General features: G+C 41.3%; 1 protein-coding gene across 1 annotated transcript in view; it reads right to left on the bottom strand.

Moving 5' to 3' along the window:
- Window positions 1–2,437: 2,437 nt before the first annotated feature.
- Window positions 2,438–21,832, bottom strand: part of LOC138022859 (contactin-3-like) — a 37,108-nt gene continuing 17,713 nt past the window's right edge. Inside the window, exons 8-19 of the mRNA XM_068869850.1 lie at window positions 20,488–20,754; window positions 19,674–19,934; window positions 18,837–19,121; window positions 18,362–18,667; window positions 17,376–17,452; window positions 15,874–16,102; window positions 15,004–15,300; window positions 14,072–14,347; window positions 11,036–11,266; window positions 10,207–10,270; window positions 7,433–8,257; window positions 2,438–4,617 (exon numbers count right to left, since the gene is read on the bottom strand). Coding sequence (XP_068725951.1) covers window positions 3,981–4,617; window positions 7,433–8,257; window positions 10,207–10,270; window positions 11,036–11,266; window positions 14,072–14,347; window positions 15,004–15,300; window positions 15,874–16,102; window positions 17,376–17,452; window positions 18,362–18,667; window positions 18,837–19,121; window positions 19,674–19,934; window positions 20,488–20,754 — 3,755 coding nt within the window. The 3' untranslated portion in view covers window positions 2,438–3,980. The remainder of the gene's footprint in view (window positions 4,618–7,432; window positions 8,258–10,206; window positions 10,271–11,035; window positions 11,267–14,071; window positions 14,348–15,003; window positions 15,301–15,873; window positions 16,103–17,375; window positions 17,453–18,361; window positions 18,668–18,836; window positions 19,122–19,673; window positions 19,935–20,487; window positions 20,755–21,832) is intronic.

Genomic DNA, 21,832 nt, shown 5'->3' with positions numbered 1-21,832 from the left:
TTAGAGAACGCAGAGTATTCCCTCGAGACAGCAAAATAACAATGACGTTAACACATAAGACTTACCTTAAAATGATGTTAATAGACTGAGAAGCAAATCAAAATGAGTGATTAAACGTTCCAACCACCCTTTAATTAATTCTTGATGAATGATCGAGCGCACGATCATTCTTGATGAATGATCGAGCGCACATCGCCTGACATTGCGGGTGTGAGAAAAGGCATTTCTTTGTTCGACAAATAAATGCCACCGATTTATTCGGCATAGTCGGCCAATGAGTCTGACAACCAGTTTCACAAACAAATATAAAACTAACCTGCGATCAGACGTACTTTTCTTACCTTGTCCGCACTGACTAAAGAAAAGTACGCCTGATCGCATGTTAATATAAAACTATCATTATCAGCCCAATAACGATAGTCAGTTTTGTATATGGAAGCGTGCGACGGCGGCGGGTCATTCTTGATGAATGATCGAGCGCACGACTAGACTAGAGAGCTTTGTCTATCAGACATCGCGTGACATTGTGGGTGTGACAAAGGGCATTTCTTTGTTCGACAAATAATTGCCACCGATTTATTCGGCACAGTCGGCCAATGAGTCGGACAACCAGTTCCACAAACAAATATAAAACAAACCTGCGATCAGACGTACTTTTCTTACCTTTCCGCCCTCACTAAAGAAAAGTACGTCTAATCGCAGGTTAATATAAAACGATCATTATCACCCAATACACTGGGTTAGCTTGCGACGGGTCTAAGACGTCACTCGCTGCAGGTCACACTTTTACTTTTTTGAAAGTAACCCAAACCCTCAATTTGGCTAACCCTAGGCCTAAGGTTGGTTTTTGGGCCTAGTTTTGCCAAAATGAGGGTTTTGGAAGGTAAAACAATGACCCGCACCAGTGACCTGTGGAATGTGACCTGTGTTTTAGAGCCGCCGGTGCGACGGGATTGTCCATCAGTTACTTGTCACATACATGATTTTCCACATGTACCGGAATCTATAGCTATAAAAACACAGCGGCCATCGACCTTCTACGTGCCCAAGGTTGGGAGGCGAGTATCTTTTCCGGATAACTTCACTAAACGTCGTCAGAATGGCTCTAAACTCGGCACAAGAGACAAGTTCGTCACACATTGAGGTAGGAAAACTTTATTTCAAATGAGATAGTTATTTACACAATTTTTTTACGATCGGTGATTTTCCCATACAATTCTCTATATACAAAAGCTGTCACATACACCACGTATTTTCAGCTTGGGGAGCCTGTGACATAAATAGACAAGACGTGCAACTTCCAAGACCGCTCACGGCCGAGTGCCTCCAGAATTTAGCCGAATTTCTCCCACTTCCAAAGGTCGCTCGCGTCCCAACCTTGGGCACGTAGAAGGTCGATAATTTTACTAGCATCGTGCCAAAACTCATCAAATTTACACGGCTCTGCAACCTCAAAACCCTGCTCGATTTCAAGCTTCGCTCAGGTTTTTGTCATTGCCAGATGATGTGGACTGAAGTCATGCATCATTGAATTTGATCAAATCAAATCAACCATTAAAAAAGCGTAGATTTGTAATTTTGTCCATAGGGCTTGAGGGAAATCTGGCTTTTTCATTGCTTAATTTGATTTGATCAAATTCAATGATGCCTGACTTCTTAATATCTGCGAAGAAACGTAGTAGATTTCAGTTTTTTATTTACAGTCACTTTGTTGTAACTGCCATGTTTTATCACAGTTTTTCCAGTATTACGTCAACATCCATTTACTATATACATGTACATGGAAGCAATCTCATTGTACCTGAAGAAGGTTGGTTTTGCCAGCCGAAATATAGTACACCACTAAAATCAAATCGGGTCTGCCTAATGTACGAGCCAGCGAGCCATGCGAGCCATGCGAATTTCGCATTTAAGTCTAAGCACCCATTTCAAATAGCGCTGATAAACAGTTATTAAGTCGAAGCGCCCATATTAAAACGATTAACTTTCAGTATAACTGTGTGACTCGCATGTTGACTCGCAGTCATAGCTCGCATGGCTCGCCCCTTGGCTCGCATGGCTCGCATGGCTCGCTGGCTCGCACATTAGTAAAACTCAATCAAATCTAGGTTGTATCAGCTCTTGCTCAAAATCTTTAGCTTCTCAACTTGTAATTACGCCGATCAGATCAAGCCACTGATCCAACGTACACCAACAGGAAGATTGTCCACGGTTGATTGCTTCAAAACTCTGAAATTAAAAAAAAACTGTGACCCTCCCCCCGCCCCCTCCACCTTCCCCCTCCCCGCTAATGTCCGCTTACTTTGGCTTAATTACCATCATTTATCAACTCGTGTGGCAAAACCAAGTTTTTACTTCTGGAAATGGCCTCACGAATTGACATACTTACAACACGTACTTTTTACGGGAATAAATGAAGATAGGTGCGTAGTCCATTTCTCTCTTTCCTTAAGTGAACTTTAATTAATCAAAGTTCTATCAACAATACACTTTCATTATATTCTAACCACTGTTCTTCTGAAAATAGCTTTTATCTCTTAACTGTAGTGCGTATCACGGTGATGGTCCAAAATAAATAATGGCCTTTCTGACTAAATTAAATATTCCCCCATTAAATAAGAACAAGCAAATTCTGAGGTCTTGGAAATAAAAACACCTAGAATTCAGACCATTAATACTATAAAATAGCGTAATATGGAAGTGCATAGTTTGCCACTAACAATAGCATAAAACATCGAGTTACAGAATGTCACGTAGCTTACTCTCTTCTTTTCAGGCATTTATGGTAGTTTAATAAGTGCAAGTTTATTGCTTCGAATGCACACGACCCTTTAGCGAATTGACTATTTCTGCTATTAAATAAAACGGATGAATGGTACATTTGCGTACAATCGGTACGTTATAAAAATTTCACAAGAAAAAATACAAGAATTCTATCTATTATTTTTGACCCGTTCTGACGTCGGAAAACCAACTGGAGAACAGGGTCGAGGGTAAGGATTGTCAACACCATTATTGGTTACTAATATTAGGGAGCTAATAAGCACGCGACCTTTTTGAGGGGCGGACGGAAACCGGAAGTGAATTGTTTTCCCTTTTAACTTGTCCTCAAACAACCACGTTTATATTGATAAGATTTTTTTAAAAATCTGGGAGACACTACTGTCCTAGCCTCCCACGCAGACACTCTCAGGGCTTAGTCACGCGTTCCTACCCGAACACGTCACGCAGCCCTAAGAGGCTACTACCGGTCCAAGCATACGAAATGTTCTTTTCCGGTTGCCGTCCGCAACCAAAAAATGTCGCGTGCTTGAAGGCGCTGTTACACAGTGAAATGTTTCGTGCAACTTGTCTCGCAATGTTTTGGCGACATTGAGGCGCGACAAGTTGCACGAAATATTTCACAGTGTAACATACCCTGCAACGGCCAAAATCGTTGTGAGACAAGTTGAAAGAGCAGTAGCCGAAAGTAGTCTACTTTTCGTGCAACTTGTCTCACAACGATTTTGGTCGTTGCATCTTAACTCCTACATCATAGGCCGATCATTTTATGACCTCTTTTGTTTCAGAAATCCAAAAAATCAAAACGGAAATCAAAGTATTGGAGACATGGATTCTAATCATTTAAAACTGGATCTTTTAAAATCGCTCTCTAATTTAGTGAAATAAGATTCTTGGGATAAAGTTGATTCCAATAAAAAGAAAGCGTCCTTGCTTAGGCTATTCCAGCCCGGAGCGGCGCGCGTTTCGAAAATGGAAGTGCTGGGGGAAGAACGCTCAAAAACGTGAAAGGCACGCGAGGAAAGAGCGTGCCCATCGCGCTCTCCCGAAACTGGTACTTGTCATAAGCTCATACTCGTACCTCGCTCACAAGGCGTTACGATTGGCTAATAAGAGAACAATAATACGAACAAAGACAACAATAAAAGTCTAATATAAGCAATAAGTAAGACACAAAACCCAAAGAGATTTTTGGGAGGTTAGAACATAAGAACAGTTGAATCGACGCCGTCGGATCTCAAAAACGTACTCGGGATTTGATCGGGCTCCGTTGCTGGCTCGTTGCGAAGAAGTTCGTCAAGAGCTTCATCAGAATCTTCAGATGTGTTTTGGATTTCAATATCTTTAACCTCCAGAACGACTGCCTCGTCTTCTTCTTTGTCCATGACTCCATAAGGTTTGGTCGGAGCCGACGTCGTATTAGCAGTCATAGGAAAAGAATCCTGAAGGTTGAGCACATTGTCCGCTTCAGCTCCATTCAACGCAGATTCCAACGTTTCAGATGAAGGGGTGCCAAATGTTAGAGCGGGTGCGGCACCAGCATTTATCTCTTTCAAGCTAGAGTATGGTTGGTCATAGAAGCTGTCTTCAGAGTCTACTGACAGCTTCCTGTTTCTTAGCACGAATGGTGAATGTGGAGAAGATTCCACTCTTGGTTCTTGCGAGGGCTCGTGATTTAAGTTGTCGAGTTGTTCGCTTGGGACTGGGTCGGTAACTTCGCTACTGTTAAGATCGGATACAAACGTCGCACTTGACAAGTTACTTTCACGTCCGACACTCAGTGCATCGGGCTTTACAAATGATCTTTTCGCGCGTTCTGGCCTAGCTTCGACATCACTGTGGAAAAAAGAACAGCCAAAATAGAATACAATGATTAAATCTTGCGAGCAGCTCGGTTTCAGTTACACTTTGTAATTGGGTTGGGCATTTTTTAAGGTGTCCCCAGCTTTTGCGACTGGGGGGGGGGGGGGAGGGGGAAGGGAGGGATGGCGCAGTGGTGAGAGCACTCGCCTCCCACCAATGTGGCTCGGGTTCGATTCCCAGACTCGGCGTCATATGTGGGTTGAGTTTGTTGTCTCTACTCTGCATCGAGAGGTTTTCTCCGGGTATTCCGGTTTCCCCTCTCCACAAAAACCAACATTTGACTCGATTTGCTTTCATTGTTAACTTCAGTTTACAGTGTCCCCATTAGTGCTCCAGCGCTATAACGACTAGACACTTAATCCCCATTTAACAGCATATCCCCTCCCCCCACCCCCACCCCTGTGTCCACATGAACAATTGCATTGTTGTGAGTTTATTAAACAGGTTCATACTAGGAACGTAAGAAGGCTTAAAGTATACATGAGTTCTACCTTGAATGTGAACAGGGTTTAGGTAGTTGAAGCACCTCACTTTGTAACCTTAGAAATTAGGCATATTCCGAGATATCTGATATCTGAAACCTTTTCCAGTCTCGCGACGCTGGTGACATACATCAAAACACGACAAGGCGATGAGGCGTCAAGTGAGTCTCAAGGTCGACTCAGAGTTTCTGTCGCACTTACGGTCGACTTGAACCCAAGTGCGCAATCGCGTATTGTTAACGACGTTTGGGAAGATAAAACGATTGCTTGACTGATCTTCGGTTTCTCAAAAAGGGCTAATTCCAATTTGCTTTCCATTTGTCATTTTGAGTATCGACTTGCTTAAAGAATCTTTGTAGTATCTTTTCATAAAAAGTATTTTTATATGTGATCATTATACATGGTCAACTGATACTTTTCAAAAAAGTATCTTTTCAAGATCGACTTTGAAATTATCGACAAGTATCGACTCGAAAGTATAGACTCAGTTGCGTCCAACATTTTTCTTTTTCCAAATTCACCAAACTTTTGGACTAAATACTATTTAAGCAATAGAGGACTTTTTCCGTGTTTCCATAGCCTCATCTAAACACGAGGGGGAGTTGTGAGAATTGGAGACAGTTATGCAAACCCGAGACGCAGTCGAGGGTTTGCATAACAGTCGGAAAATAGTCCTCTTTTGCTTTTATAAAATATTTCTCAAAGATGAAGGAAAATGCTGGTTTCTTTTACTTCTTGATTGAAAAAGATTTTCTTGATACACGCTCATATTTCCTACCAGCCAATCATAAGGCACGTCTGACAACACATAACCAATCAAACTTCGTGTCATGTCACAGCCTTGTCACAGCCGTGTTTCCATACTCTCATCTAAACACAGCTATTGACCAATGAGAGTGCGTGTACTATCCTAATTATTTTCTTAGTGATGATTGAAGAGGACTATGAGCACATAACTCGTGAGAGACAAGACAACACAAATGAACAATACAAGCGTACAAAAGGCATGCAAGTGTACGAAAGTAACGAATTGACGTTTTGGATAATAAGTCAACGGAACAAGTGCTCTTTTTTTCTGCAGGTTTATTTGCTAAATAAAACTCGCGCATAATAGAACACGCAATGCATTAGCTATAAAAAATTCATCAACTTGAATCTTTGAATATGCTATTCAATTTATATCTGAAAAAATGCAAAACAACCTGAATGCATTGCATTACGTTGGAAACATTGAGAAAAATTATTTTAAAAAAGCACATGCACTCGAAATAAGGTTATGGTAAAACCTAACTGATTACGTGGAAAAGATTTCATAAAAAGACGTGTTGAGATAGCCTCAGGAGCACACAATTTGTTATAAGCACCGAAATTTTTATCTTCGCATCAGTCTTTGGTATATACCTTATTCCAAAATGGCCGCCATTTTAGTATTCTTTTGTTTGATTGCAAAGTGGCCCTTATGGCCTCATTCAAGGTTGACTATTGTTTTGAATTTTACGTTTGAAAGAGAGGCCAAAAGGACCAATTTGCAAGGAAACGGTGTGCTACAAAAAGGTGTAGCGCCAAAGCAAAGTCAGAACTGGCTCAACCGAGTGAAACATGATAATGAAGACGACCAGGAGCCCATCTGGAGCGTGCAACTTCCATACAGCGTCTGTGAAACGGCGTTTTCACAAGTACGTTTATTTTTAGCCTAGCCCTTCCCGCGAATTGGGTCAAAAAACAAAGGCAGTTCCGGTTCGGTGACCCTATGACGTCAGCTTAATTTCTTGTAATTGGTCATCGGGCTCCTGTGGGAGTCTCGTTAGCGGGAAATTCAATCTAAAAATAACCTTACTTGTGAAAACGCCGTTGCATGAAAATAGGTAAGTTGCACGCTCCAGGTGATGGGCTCCTGAGATGACTAAGTATTTGATGATACCTTGCACCAGAGATGTCTGCTCCTGCTTTTTTTTGTAAGTGCTTTCACCTTCGTAAACGATGAAAAAACAAGGTACAATGTAGTCTCCTTCGCTGCCGCTCGGGCCGGAGTCACGCAACGCTCCCCGTCCCCGGAGCGTTGCGTGATTCCGGCCCGAGCGGCTGCGAAGGGAACTAGGTACAATGGGCATGATGGAGGGAAATGGAATCGAAACTTCTGCTCTTCGAGCACATCAGAGGATCGCGAATAGCAACGAATTCCAGTTTTAAATAATCGGCTGGAAAATCTGGGTTGGTCGACAATTCTCAATCGTCTAGGATTTTTCCGCTAAAAATTACCAATCTCTCACTTGCATATGTCCTAGTGAACACCAGGCTCAACTTACAGATTAGTTCTTTCATCATACACGACCACAGGATCATGAGCTGGCTTTTTGGCTTGTCCGGATACTTGGTATACCTGTGCCGAAAGATCAGGTGCTGCTTGAATATCGTCCAGTCTACTGGGTCCCCGAGATGCATCGTGACTGCCTTCAGACCCACTTGATGAAGAATCTTTCCGACGATTTCTCTTTCTCTTAGTTTTGTCCACTTTCGCGTACAACTCTTCGATGTTTTTTGGAACTGTACTCACGGCTGGTTTTTTAGCACCGGAGGTGCTAGTTCGTTCAAGGTTTCCCTCGCGTTCTTGTTTGTCTGAATCATAGCCTCGGTTTGCTAGTCCTGTTATATCTTTTTCTTGATAACCTTCGTGGTTTGCAGCTCGTTTCTCAAAATCAACGTCTTCGGGATCGCGTACAGCGTTAAAAAGTTCGTTTGTGAACGACAATCGACTGTACGACGACGAAGGGTTTTGTAGTGTATCTACGTCTGGTTCCCTTTCTTCAATAGGAGTTGTGCGAAACTCGACTGGGGGAAGAGGTCCAAAACTTGAAAAGCCGCCTCCGAGCTCCTCAACAGAAGAATATGTCGGGTCAAACTGACTATCCTGTGAGTCGACAGTTTTACCCCGCAATCTGACCATTGGTGAACGACGTGCTTGGGGAGCTGTTGAATACTTCATTGGTGGATCTTCGTGTGTCTGGGTCACATTTCCGCGTGAATCGGTGGACTGAGGCGAGGCTACACTGGTATCCCAGTCTGAATCGAAGGAATCGCTGGAGTAGTTAGTTTCCGCTACGCTGGGTTCTTCCTGGACATCAAGCCGTGGCCTAACAGAGAAATAAGACACTGATCATTTAACAACAGTTTAAAGAACGAGGCCAAAAGACAAATCTTTTATGTGTTGCGCAGATGTATTAAAATTTGATGAGTCAGTACTGACAAAAACAAGATCTTTCTGGCAGGTAAAACAAGCTTCACATTAAAGAAAGTGTTCAGCTAAAGAAGTTAAAGTGAAGCTTTTGTTGGGTACAAACCTAGTATTCATTGGCCATCATAAAAATCTGGATTTGAATAACGCAGTGGCCAAGGCATGTCCTCTTTGTCTTTGCACAGACCCTAGGAATACGGACGCTAGAATCCACTGGTACAGAGCGAAAACAATTGTTGTCTACAATTTGTGGTGGTTTTAAGTGGTTTTGTTGTTTTATTTTTTTAATTTTATAACGTTATAGTTTAATAGGTTTATTATTTTGTTTAGTTTTATTTTGGATTTTCATCAAGCTTGAGCTACAAGATTACTAATTTTAGAACTCCACATGATCACGATTTGTTTCCGTCGCAATCACTACTAATAATTCATTTACTCCTACGGTTAAATTTATTCATTCAATAATTTAAGCAAGTTTAAGTGCGGCAGATGTAATCACGTTAACGGAAGTTTAGGAATAATTTTTATATCTGAAGTTACCTGAAAGGTTATGTTGTTTTGAGGAGCGGAGAACAATCCTGTTGTTTTAGTGTTGACATCATGAATATCATCTAAATCACTTTATAAGCAATAAATACAGTTAGTTCACACGGAAAATGGTTCGCATCGCTACATTCTGTCTCGGTTTCATTAAAATTCGCCTCGCCCTTAGTACTACTGAACGTTTTTAGAACAGAGATAACCAAGCAACCGTTTACAAAACGACTTAACTAGACAAGTCTACGGTAATAATTGTTGGCTCGCAAGAAAACCCGACCGTGACAGAAACATACTCTACAGTAATGTTGGACCCTCTATCACACATTTACTTAGTCATGTTCCAAAATATTTTTGGAACTAATACGTTGGGTGGGAAAAGGATTTAGTTCGCTGGTTGTACGGAAAATGATGGGAAATAGCTTAATATAACCGGTACATTAACGATTTTTATACTTAGTGGTCTAGTTTTTCGTAGTTAATGGCTGGCTTTTTGGATCCCTTCTACTAACTATACCTCGAGCGAGCACATTTTAAGTTCTGAGCACGCGCAGTGGGTTTGTAGGTCAAGCTTTTTCAATTGCGCGCACGCTCATAGAGGGGTGTCGGTTAAAGCAATTTAGAACCATGATAACTGACATTTAGCTGAAATTCGCGCTTTCCCTTAACAAACCAAACTTGATTGATTTCAGCTGTTCTCTGCAAGTGAAAAGCCGGGGAGAATAATCTGGCATAAGAGAACTATAAAGTCATTGTGGCACACAGAGGCCAGCCGTTTGCGGTTAGCAAGAAAACAATGCAAAATTAATCTTTCTCTGTTGCTTTCTTTTCGCTGTTTCCGGGCACAATTCCTTTGGATGTAGCCCTCCTATCGGATCAATTTTACTCGACACTGAGTTTTTCTTTTCAATTAATGGGGCCCCACTGATCCAGAATATCATTAGAACTCAAAACCCCTGAAGAAATCTTCAGAGGAAACTGCACTGCTGAGGTTGGCTATCAAACTCTTTCTCACCGAAAGTCTTGTTTGTATTAGAGAGATTTAATCATGTCGCATTTATGTTCCACGGAAAACGGCAGACTCGTCTCATTTACTTGAGAAATTGCTAAATACCTGGCGCCAACTGGTAATAAATGAGCTAATATCAGACGAGTTTCTTCCAATTTTAGTAAAACTAATTTCATCAGTCTGGCGTTAACCTTACAAGCGATGCTAAATCTCTCCAATAAATAAAAAAAAAAAACGACAAGAAACGAGACTAAAACTGACCAGCTGGATGGGCTTAGTGGAAGGAGCGCCGCAACACTCACCTTTCCATTTGAAATGCTTGGTTCCTGACATTGCGGTTCTTTTTGTGTCTTGTGTACCCCACAGCTGCCAAAAAAGAATTGAGAAATAAAGCATTTCTGTCTTAAGATTGATTCTTTAAATTCGGCGAACTTAGTCTGATTTCATACGACTCTACAGTCAAGTTTATCAAAGAGAATACACCAAATTAGTATTTTCGGTATTGGACTGGAACTAGCTTGCAATGGAGGCTAATGCGGGGGAATCTTTTCAAATGCAAATACTCTTTAATATATTCCTCCGCATTAGCTTCCACTGCAATCTACTTCCAGTCCAATACTGAGAATACGAATATGGTCTATTTAGTTCTAAGAATACTGGAACGCTACGTTTGGTATAGTTAAGATCTACGAAGCTGTTTATTTCTTCTTTTTGTTCAAATGAGAAATGGGAAAATTGACATTTAGTGTGATATCGGTCCAAAGAGCAACCACAGTTGGTTGATTTATAGTGCCTCTGCTTATCATGATACATGCCCACCCCTTTTCTTGTATGAAGCGGCTTGCACTCCCTAGCTCAGGTTACACTGTTCAAGATTTTATCAAAAACGGATCAAAATTATCAAAAGGAAGCTCTAAGAGACGGTTGACTTCAAGCGAGTTCAGATCTATTATTGTGCAATCTTGAGTAAATGCTACATTTTCTAAACGGGGTCCGTGTCAAATGACCAAAGATAAATGACTTTATGGCCGGAGAATATTATAGAGAAAGCCGCTTCTAACAGAATCCAATTCGTTTTCCACCATTGGCTAGTTTAATAAGAGCAGTGTGATTTTCACGTGACACACCCACCTTTTTCTTTCTTTGATCGCCTGATGCCAAGGAAATAGACAGCTGCACCAATGATCAACAGAACAATAACTCCCACACAGACAACTATAATAATCATCTGATCCTTGTCAAGTCCAGTGCTTGCTTCAGTTGCAGCAGTCATTCCCAAACTTGCAGCAGTTATTCCCAAACTTGAAGTTGTGGTGACAGGCGGTTCAGTTCGCTTTGTAACTGGCGGAAGAGGAAGCATGCCTGCAATCATAAACAAAACTACTCAAATTTCAGCTGTAACCTGAAGGACAAAAGCCCGTCCCTCACACAAGTTAATATATTTATTCGCAAAAATGAAATTATGGTTGTATTAAAGCCTAAGGATATCTCAGTCCCCCTATGATTCTCCTCAAAAAGGAAAAAGTCAAATTCAATGCTTGGTTTGCATCCAAGTGATGAGACCACCATGTTGGTGTACAAAACAATAGAAAATGGCCCCACAAGGTTAGCTTAAAAATAGAGTCAAATTCCCAAAAGACATTTTACTGCATTGTTCTGTACATCAACATGGCTGCCGTGACGTCACATGCAAACCATCAATAAGCCAGTTCAGAGTTTCAAAAAATACGTGTGCGCGTCGGGATAAAAACAAGCATCTTTTGTTATGGAAATTGTTTGCAGAAATTTGCTTTCAAAACCTTTTTCTATTTTTAATATATGCTTGATTTTATCCCGACGCGCGCACGTGTTTTTTCGAAAGTCCGAACTGGCTTATAGCGAGATCTATCCTGTATCCCGCTAATCAGTGAAAACCCCTGCCTTACCCACTGGTAAACTCCCATCTTCGCTGTGAAGTACCCCTAAAATGCCATTCACGTCCAACACTCTGGAATCTGTTCCCACCTTCCCCCAAAAACGCGTCTTAAGGAGGCTCGAAATAGTTTCTCAATTTTTCAAACAAATAAACATATTCTGTCCTTTGATACAGTTAGGGTAATCATATCAGGACGAAATTTGGCCAGGGTATTAAGTACCCATCGTAGATTTCTCACATTATATTTTGCTCCAAAATAACGTTACCATGGCAACGATATTAGGCATTTCTTTGAGCCTTAAAATCAACATATGTTGTCTTTTTTGAAGAAACGGGACGGTGAAATTTTCCCATTCAGCGTCACCAGGAAATGTTAGAAATACTCTCTAAAATACTTAAAATTCAACAAAATCTGTAGGCCAGTTTTTCGGGAAAATCAGTTTTTTTGAAATGTGGCTGTAACTTTTTTTTTCACCTACAGATTTTTTTTAAATTTGAAAGACAAACGGTTTAAATTAATCTAAGTTAACATGCAAAAAATGAAAAAAAATTACCGTCCGGAAGCAGAGATATAAACGAGTAAAGTTGCAAAATCAGGAAAAATGAGGGGGTTACAAGATCAGCATTTACGCATGCGTCACCCACTCACTCGAGTCCACGCGTGAGTGGAGCTACAGGCCAACACAAACGGATTTAAGTGACCATTAAGCCGTTTGTGTAGAAGTTTCGTAGTTTTCGTGAATAGGAGTTGTCTATTTATATTCCTTATATACAGGAATTAGGAGAAAGGTGAGCGAAATTGGCGGTATTTGTTTATTTCTCGTGATCCATTTGAATCATGAGCTGACGCGAGCAGCTTACGAATTGCGTGTGTGGCTTACGCGCGCGCGCTCAGCTGAAAACCCTTTCGAGCCTCCTTAAGGGCCCACAGACGGATTTTTCGCGCGTTGCTAAGGAAGTGAAATATTACTTCCGGTAACCGACGTCATCATATCATGAGCTGACAAGAAAACCCACTCACAAGCTTCTCACAAGCAAAAGTCACCGCACAAACTGTTGTTTCCATCGAAGGTTTTTGCTCGCCCTTCCTCGCGCTCGCTTTCAGATCAACTGCGCATGCGTAAACGAACTGACTTCCGGTTTGAGAAAAAAGCTAAATTTCCAGCGGTTTTGAATTGAATTAATTTTTTTTTACATGGCACGTTTCACCCCCAAATACAGAATATAGCTGAGCATTGATTTTTTAAATTCACCTTTTTTGAAAAAGTTATGGGTATTTCAGTATCGTTTATGTCTTTAAAAAGAACATTTTTCAAAATAAAAAGAAAACCATGCTTGACTGGATGCAAAAACAAATACAAATTATCAAACCATCGATTAAATACCCAAATTGCGTAGCACGGAGACAAATTTAAAGTTTTCTTTTATTGGTCACGTGACCATGGGCGAGGTATGATGACGTCATATTTAGGGTCATTGGGTTACAAAACTTGGAAACTGACAAAAATAATGCCAAATTCTCTCAAATTACTTAACCATTACATCCTTAGCAACGCACCCCAAAAAATACGTCAGTGGGCCCTTAAGCAAAGTTTATATAGATCAACTGATAATGAAACTCTGGAAACTTCAAAAGCGAGAACAGTGACATCGCGCCACATGTTAACTTGACTGCGACGCACAATCTTTTGTTCTCATTTCACAACTGAGTTAAATCAATTTATCGAAACTTTTGATTGGCTGTGTTTTACACGGTCACGGCCAAAACAGCGGATCGTTTCGTACCTCGTTGAACGGGCTTCAGGATTGGCCAAAAGAACAATAGCACGAAAAAAGGTAACAATGAATATAGCACAGAAAACCATAGGAAGTACGCCACTGTACAGCCAATGAAATATAGTGTTCAACAAGAGGTACGACCCTACCCAAAACAGCGAACCATCTCCATACACTATGTCTTAAATGACACCAAAAGCAAACTTACAGTTGTGCCAATTGAGTTTTAAAAAAGTTAAGTTATAACCGTAAAAGATCAGAATGCTGACGTTTCGATGGTTAGCCCTTCGTCAGAACAAATACCGAAGTTTTAAAAGCGCGAAAATGCCAATTTTCTTTATTTCCCTACGTTGGTAAATATAATTTTATCCATTCAGTTAATACCAAAAAACTGTCCGTGCCTCATTCATATTCATCCAATACTTCTTTGGAAACTAAACCCATTAGTTAATTGTCTGTCCGCCTTAATGTTTTACCTGTGCTTGCGTTGACAACTGTCTTATATTTTCCAAATCCTTTGCTTGTCTTTGCTGTAACAAAAATAAAGTAAGTTGTGTTTGGAATCAAGTTGTCGATAGTTACTTCACGCTTGCCTGCAGCAACCAAGACACTGGCTGAATTTCCCTCTGAGGTGTTGTACGTAACTCTGTACTGCACGATTTTGCCATTTGGCGTGACAGGGTCACGCCACGTTACGTTGATGGTATCAAAATCCACTGCTATTACAGTCACGTCATCCACAGTTCCGGGAACTAAACCAAAAATAGAAAAAGATCAGCGGTTTTTATGAGAATACTTGGTTATTCTTTCAAAAAGCGATTAAGGAAAACTCGACATCATCCCATTCTTTACTTGCAATAGTTAACACGGTGAGATAGAATGATTAAGATAATATTATGCTTCTAAATTGCAGAATAACAACAATACAACTTATGCTAAAATTTGAACTGTTTCGTGATTCAAAGGGTATACACGTGACCTAAACACTGCATTTCTGTTGGCTGCGATCTTAAGTTCATGAATTATTAATCAGGCAAGAAATTCAATTTTAATCCGCATATTTTCACTTTTAAATTTCCCGGGAGCCGCCATCCTGAATGATTGTGACGTGTTAAGGTTAACCTATTGCTTTCACACATGGTGCTTTTGTTTTGTAACAATAGGGCAACCGTAACACGTCACACGTCACAATTATTCAAGAGGGCGACGCCCGGGAAATTTGAAAACAAAAACAAGTGACTCTGAGTTTCTTTCATTCGGATATCAACGCTTTCTTTGAAAAGGCTTCAAACAATCTTGATGGTAAGCATTTTTTTCTGTGAAGGTTCCATCTTTGGTCTGCATAAGACCATGGCTTTACGCTCTCATAGATTGCGAAAGAAATTGAAGCATATTTTGAATGACATACTTCCTTCCTGTGTAAATATTGTTTTCACCGGACTTGCTTTTCCTTGCCCTGCGCCCGTTCGCGCTGCCACCTCCACAGAATACTCCGTAAACACGGTAAGGTTGGTTAGCCTAACAGTGGAATTAGTCGTGCTCACTAAAAGATTGCCGGCAGCCGGTAGCGAGTTGGTACGTCTGTAGAACACAGTATACCCAATGACGACCCCATTGCGCTCCTCAGGTAGTGGCGGCGTTATGATTACCAAGAAGCTTTGTTGGCTGTCCGATATGAGAGTGACATTTGAGGGCAGACCGGGAACTAAAACCAAACAAAGAAATGAATGATCGGATTTATGCCAAGAATCGCGAGTAAATGATCATGTTATATCAGCCTGTGGAAGGTGTGATTTCACCAGCTAACTCATTGTTCAAATGTGAAGCGAAATGCCGATCTTAAAAATAATGCAAGACTGGGCTCACAAAAAGTTAAAACCGTTTAGTACTGTAATTAACGTGCCTCGTTATTAACACGAGGTCGGGTTGACAGTCCTCCCTTTGATGCAAATACCACTAATTTCCTGAACGTAAAGTTTGAACCCGAGGTGACGCTTAGTAAAAGAAGCCTGCGGTGCCGCGTCGGCAACTTCGTTTCCAGGGTCTCTCTTCTCTTCTGGGAACGAGGTAACTGCGTCGGTTGGGAATGATTTTACCAAACGAGTTGATAAAAGGTAAGTTGACCACCATAAAAACAAATATTTGCGAGCTCAAGTTTCGAGCGTTAGCCCTTCGAAACAGGGAAGCTTCGTCAATTCGCTCTGACGAAGGTTTCACGCTGGATGCGTCAGTTCACAAATCTCTCTCCCGGGAATCACGAGCTCCAGGCACCACTTACCGTCCTCAAATGTTTGAACTTGTTTCCACGGTGTCATTGGACCGGGCCGAATTGTGACGGCCTGGACACTAATGTTGTACTTTGTCCAAGCGAAGAGTCCTTTTATGGTGAGATTTAATGCTGTGCCAGCCGAGATGTTTTGAGCCTCTGAAAATCTATAGGGACCTGTTGCTTTTATGAACACGACGTATCGCCTAACCTTTCCGTTTGACAACTCTGGTGGAACACGCTGTGGAATAAATGCCGGTATTAATAGGGACATTTTGAATGCACAAGTTTTCAGTTCTGATTCACGGCATGCGCAGTAGGGTTGTTGGTCGAATTCTCTTTAACTGCGCGTGCTGAGAATTGAACTACAATCCAATCTTGCCTTTGTAGCCCTATATCCAGCGGAACGGGATTGACTCCGTTCTAGGTAGAGGGCGAGTGCTTTCACTACTGCACCAACCCCGTTCCCCAGGTATAAGCAGTGCTCAAACGCAAGTCTAAAGGTCACTAAGGTAGAGAAACTGCAAAGAGAGACATGCAAAAAGATCATCGCGGAGTATCGCCAAGAGCAAGCATAAATCTCACAATACGAATAACATAATAAAAAAGGTGACATCTTTTTAATGGGGCTAAAAGCCCATGTGACATGGGGCCATTTCGCGCCAAATAGGTGCACCTGTATTTTGGGGGCGTGCCGGAATCCAGCAGGGCTTGCTTGTGCGTGGCCGTGCAATCTTTGCTCATCTTTGCCTGCCATTTTTATGAATCGTTGTGGGTACATTGAGCCCCACCCTTTCCGTCCCAAGGCTACTTGGTCGTGGAGGTAAGTATCTGGACTAAGTGTTTTGCCACTGGACCGTGTTCCAGTGTAACGCAGCCGGTTAGCGCCGGAATGCTCCGGGGTGGTTCAATCTTGCGAGTTGCCAGAGATGCCACCTTGCGATGCCTGGATCACACAAGGCCATCCGCTAACTTTTAAGATACCACTTCAGTTCCACGCTCATCAATGGACGATGAGTTTAAGAGTCGGTATTTCCGTTACTCGGACTCTTTACGTCTCTCCCGTGTTTGCTCCTATTTTTCATATTTTTAAGTTACAGGAGTACATATTACAGAAACGTCAATAGTTGCTAATCCGACAAAGCAACGCTCGTATTATAACGCTGACACTGCTGGCGAATCACTGACCAGTTGTTCAGTAAGTTGAGCTGAACTACTGCAACGCGTGAACATAAACTCTGGGGGACGCTTAAATACCCACACTCTTTCGTAAAGAATAGGGTATGAAGTTCCCGGCGTGGTGGCCTATCGAAAACAGCACATATTGTTGACGGCAATCACAAGGTGAGATAATTTCACCTACAGTTTGGCGATTTAACAAAAATTTGCCAAAAATTGTCAACACTGCCATATTTACCAAATTATTGGCGAAATTATGAGATTTTGCCATTTTTGTTGTTTAGTGTTCAAGGTATTGGTAAACCAGCAAGAGGTTTCACTATTTAAACTTGTACCTTCCATTTGATCAAAATTGAGTGCTTTGGTGTAGCCAAGACTTCAAGTTGGACGTTTTGAGGAGCAGAAATAGGAGCTAAAACAACAAAACCAAAATAATTGGTTTAACGGTACATTAACTTACATTGCACAATAAAAAGTATGAAAGCACTGGTTTGTGACCTACGGTGATTAAGATCCTTGGAACCGCATTGGTTCAAGAAACAATTGAACGAGAGAGAAAACAATGTAATCTAGCGTTAAACTAAACGCAACACAGTGCAGCCTATGAAAGTCCAAAGAAATCCGACGATTAAAAGAGGCGCAGACAAACCGCAGATACCAACTTGGGGAACTCTTCTGGTCAATTTCTCAAAGATGACGCTGCGGCTGCACCTTGACCCGGAATTTCGAGCTCAACGCTCTTGAAAACTCAATCCGTTCGTCACTGCTTCAGAAATGTTAATAATTCTGATGACCTTAACTCTTCTTTCCGCACTTCATAATTTCTTATTCATATGCATACTGCATACATAATTATACAAACACATTTACAAATAACTAACTGCAGACAGTATAATTTCGGCCTTCTGGGCCTCGTCAGTGCAGTGCGGGAGAGAGACGTTCAGTTTTAAAAAAACCCACCCCAGATGTCCCACACACGTGGTACATCTAAGCCATGCCACAGCGCTCAAACTAGCGAGCTAGTGAGCATGCGCAATTGCTAGCAGCAATGACATGCTAGCAGACTGCTCAATTTGGACGTCAAAGCCAAAGATTTTTAATTCCAAAGATATACCTATACATAAACATAAACATTTACATGTTCATTAACCGTGATTTGTTCGTCACAACCATTCTGCCAACGGAAGCAGAGTGAAAAGAGTTCCACTTCGTTTATTTCGAAAACGGGATACAAGAAAACCTAACAGTTGTTACATCTGTGTTCCAAAACACTTTTACAAGATCGAGGCTAGGTGAGTGGGTGTGAAATTGGGACACTAACCTGCTTCTCCGGTTGTCACTTCGGCTGGAAGCGAAAAGTTTCCCCATAAGATGTTTCCTTCCTGGGTAGCGGCACGAATCCTTATCTCATAAAGAGTAAACGCCTTTAAGCTGCCAATCAAATATCTGAGCTCGGGAAGCTGATTGGCTGATAACACTATAGTGGCGACGTCAGCACTGCCAGCAGTGTTGTGCTGAATTTCATACTGAGTTATCTGTCCATTAGGAGTAACAGGAGCGTTCCAAGTTACGTGGACCGCAGTGGAGTTGTAAGGTACTGCGACAACGTTTTGTGGTGGCGAAGGAGCTAAAATTGAACAAGGTAGATTTATTGAAATTTAAATCAATCATGATATACACTAGCCAGGCAGGCATGGGAAACAATTTAAAAAAAAAGAGAACTGTTTCTGTAAGATAAAACTGTTGTATGAAAACACAAACCTCAGCACCATGCTGCACACATAAATCCTACTTACCGTCTTGTAACGTCTTGTTTGTAACAGTTGCCCCAGGACCTACGCCAATGGCGTTCCGAGCCGAAATACGGAATGTGTAAGTTGTGTGCGGATCCAAGTTCCCGACTCTGTATGAATTTACAGTCACATTGTCTTGCAACAACATGAAAGACCCAGATTCCCTCCTTCTTTCAAGTTTGAACCCAGTAACAGGACTATGTCCATCAAATCCTGGTTTCCACGACAACTGAATAACAGTAGAGGATAGTGGGATAGCTGACACTTGAACCAGAGAACTGGGAGCAACTGTTCAACAAAGCACAAAAAAAATCCTTTGCAACAGAAGTTGACATATTTTACTTAAACTTTGCCTGACTGTCCCATACCTGGTGTACAGGGCTGGCGTAGTGGTTAGAGAACCCGCCTCCCACAAATGTGGCCCGGGTTCGATTCTCAGACTCGGCGCCATATGTGGGTTGAGTTTGTTGGTTCTCTACTCTGCACCGAGAGGTTTTCTCAAGGTACTCCGGTTTCCTCTCTCCTCAAAAACCGATATTTGATTTGATTTGCGTTAATTTGTTGATTTCAGTTTAAAGAGTCCCCAATTAGTGCTCCAGCGCTAGAAAATTAGACAGTTAAATAAAGTTCCTTTCCTTTCTTTTACCTTATATACAGAGAAAATGCAGACGAAAAATCGATCACCGAGCTCGTTCACGGGATAATAAAAAACTAAAGATACCAAAAACCGCTGCAACGAAAGGACATGCTAATTCCGTTGGCTGAAACTGAGGTTTGCAGGAAAAAGAGTACAAAACAGAGTGACTGGCCTGTAGGGGAACCCTTTCATAGAACACTCACCTTGGACTGTTAAGTTGTTTTGTCTTGATGATATCCCAGCGGCATTCAAGGCGACACAAGCGTAGAGGCCAGTGTCAGATTCAACAACGCTACTGATGAAAAAGACTCCACTACTCACATGACGAACATGTGATTGGACAATGTCATTCCTGTACCACGTGACAGTTGGTTGAGGGATACCACTGACGTCACACACCAATGTTGCATTTGCTCCAAAGTGTACAAATTGAGGAATGTGAAACGATGTAATGTTTGGAGACACTGAAATGGAAATGACCAATTAATTGTAAATCGATATTATAAATATAACATTCCCCCTCTACTTAATACACTGAGTGCGGCTTGTACGGTGATGTTGCATTCTTTTATAATCGATCTTTCGTTGGTAGGCCTAGGATGGCTAGAAGGGCTATGCTGTAACTTTTTAACCATACTTTGTGGTGTTGTATTACTTAAGCTTCTGAGTGGGGAAAAAATGAGAGCTAAAATCCCAAAAACGATAAGCATAATTAAATTATATTATGATACCTCATGGCTACTTTCTCTCATCTATCATGGCTCCAAACATTTACATCCCAAAGTTACACACCTCCCACCCCCACTGAAATAAAAAACAATAAGCCAGTATTTGATGCCTTTTTCTCTTCTTACCTACAGGAGGCATCTTCAGATTAGATTACAGCTGTATACAAAACCTCCAATGCATGTCCTCAGGGCCTTTGTCAAACATTTCTCATGAAAGGAGGAATGCGTGACCAGGACCTGAAGACCGTGACGTTGCTGTATCCACCACTGAAAAAGCAGAGCATCTTACCTTGCACAATTAGGTGAGCTACACCCACATGCGAATCAAGTCCATTGCTGACATTACAGCTATACTCTCCAGCATCACTGGCAACTGTGTGTAGAATCGTCAAGCTGTTTTCATAAATTACAAATCTTCCACCTCCAGATAACTGCAGCCCTCGCTTGAACCATATCACGACTGGCTTAGGATCACCTGATGCATTGCACTGAAATGACGCCGAAGATGATTCATTCACAGTCACGTTGACAGGATGAAAGTCAATCGATGCTGGGACTAGGGAGAGAAAAAAAAACACAAGAACCACGTCAGAAAGTACTCTGGTAAACATTATCAGAACTGAACATTATATTACGCAAAAATTGGTTGATAATGATGAAAATCCTACATATAGATGGATAGGTAGCCCAAGCACGCGTTACGCGCGAGATATGACTGTCAAAGCGTCAAGTCAGCAACAACACTATTCTAGACAATTTTTTTCTGTTTTTGAGTTAGTTTCATGACAAAGGCGCAAAGAAGCGAAAAGTTATCAATGAATCAACGAAATAAAGTAAGTTAACTCACCTTGTTTATTTTGTTTTGTCTTTTAGAGCTTTTTTTAAAACTGTTTTGGGACGTTGTTGTTTGAGAGTTTAAAAAAGCTCGAAAAGACAAAACAAAATAAGCAAGCTGAGTTCACTTACTTTATTTCGTTCATTCATTGATAACTTTTCGCTTCTTTGTTCCTTTGTCGTGAAACTAACTCAACAAACAAATAAAATTGTCTAGAACAGTGTTGTCGCTAATGTGACACTTTGACAGTCAAGTCTCAAGCGTAACGCGAGCTTGGGCCGCCTATGATAGATCACGTACAAACACATACATTTATAAAGTTTCAAGTGCTCAGGGGTTTCAATAAAATTAGAAACTCGCGGCAGGTTTACAGTACCCGTTTTGTCACTGTCAAAATGATTTTTTACCTGACTTAACTTTGAAAGATTCTATCTTTAATTACTTTAATCTTAGCCGACTTCTCTGAGTGAAGTAGCCAACGATTTTCGTCTGGTGTCGGTACTTATTGAAACCACTGAGTATTAATTTTACTAAAGTGTACTAAGAAGAGTTGACAGGGCCTGTGTAGACGCTTCTTTCCACCGGGGTTGACTTAGGAATATGGCCGTTCAAAAAACTGGACCGAAGTCAAACAAGAACGCGAAGTGGGAGGAGAAGGAGTAAGAAGCCGCGGTTTCTCACTCCTTCTCCACACGCCCTTCCCCTTCGCTTGCTTTTTGCATGGCCATTTACATTCAAAATCACTTGCTGGAAAGAAGCTTCACAAAGGTCTCTGTCACTATTAAGCAATATTAATAGG

This window comes from Montipora capricornis, chromosome 2 (assembly GCF_036669925.1).
Source record: "Montipora capricornis isolate CH-2021 chromosome 2, ASM3666992v2, whole genome shotgun sequence".
Lineage (NCBI taxonomy): Eukaryota > Metazoa > Cnidaria > Anthozoa > Scleractinia > Acroporidae > Montipora > Montipora capricornis.
The sequence above is the reverse complement of the archived record's forward strand: the minus strand, read 5'-3'. Positions and strand labels throughout refer to the sequence as shown.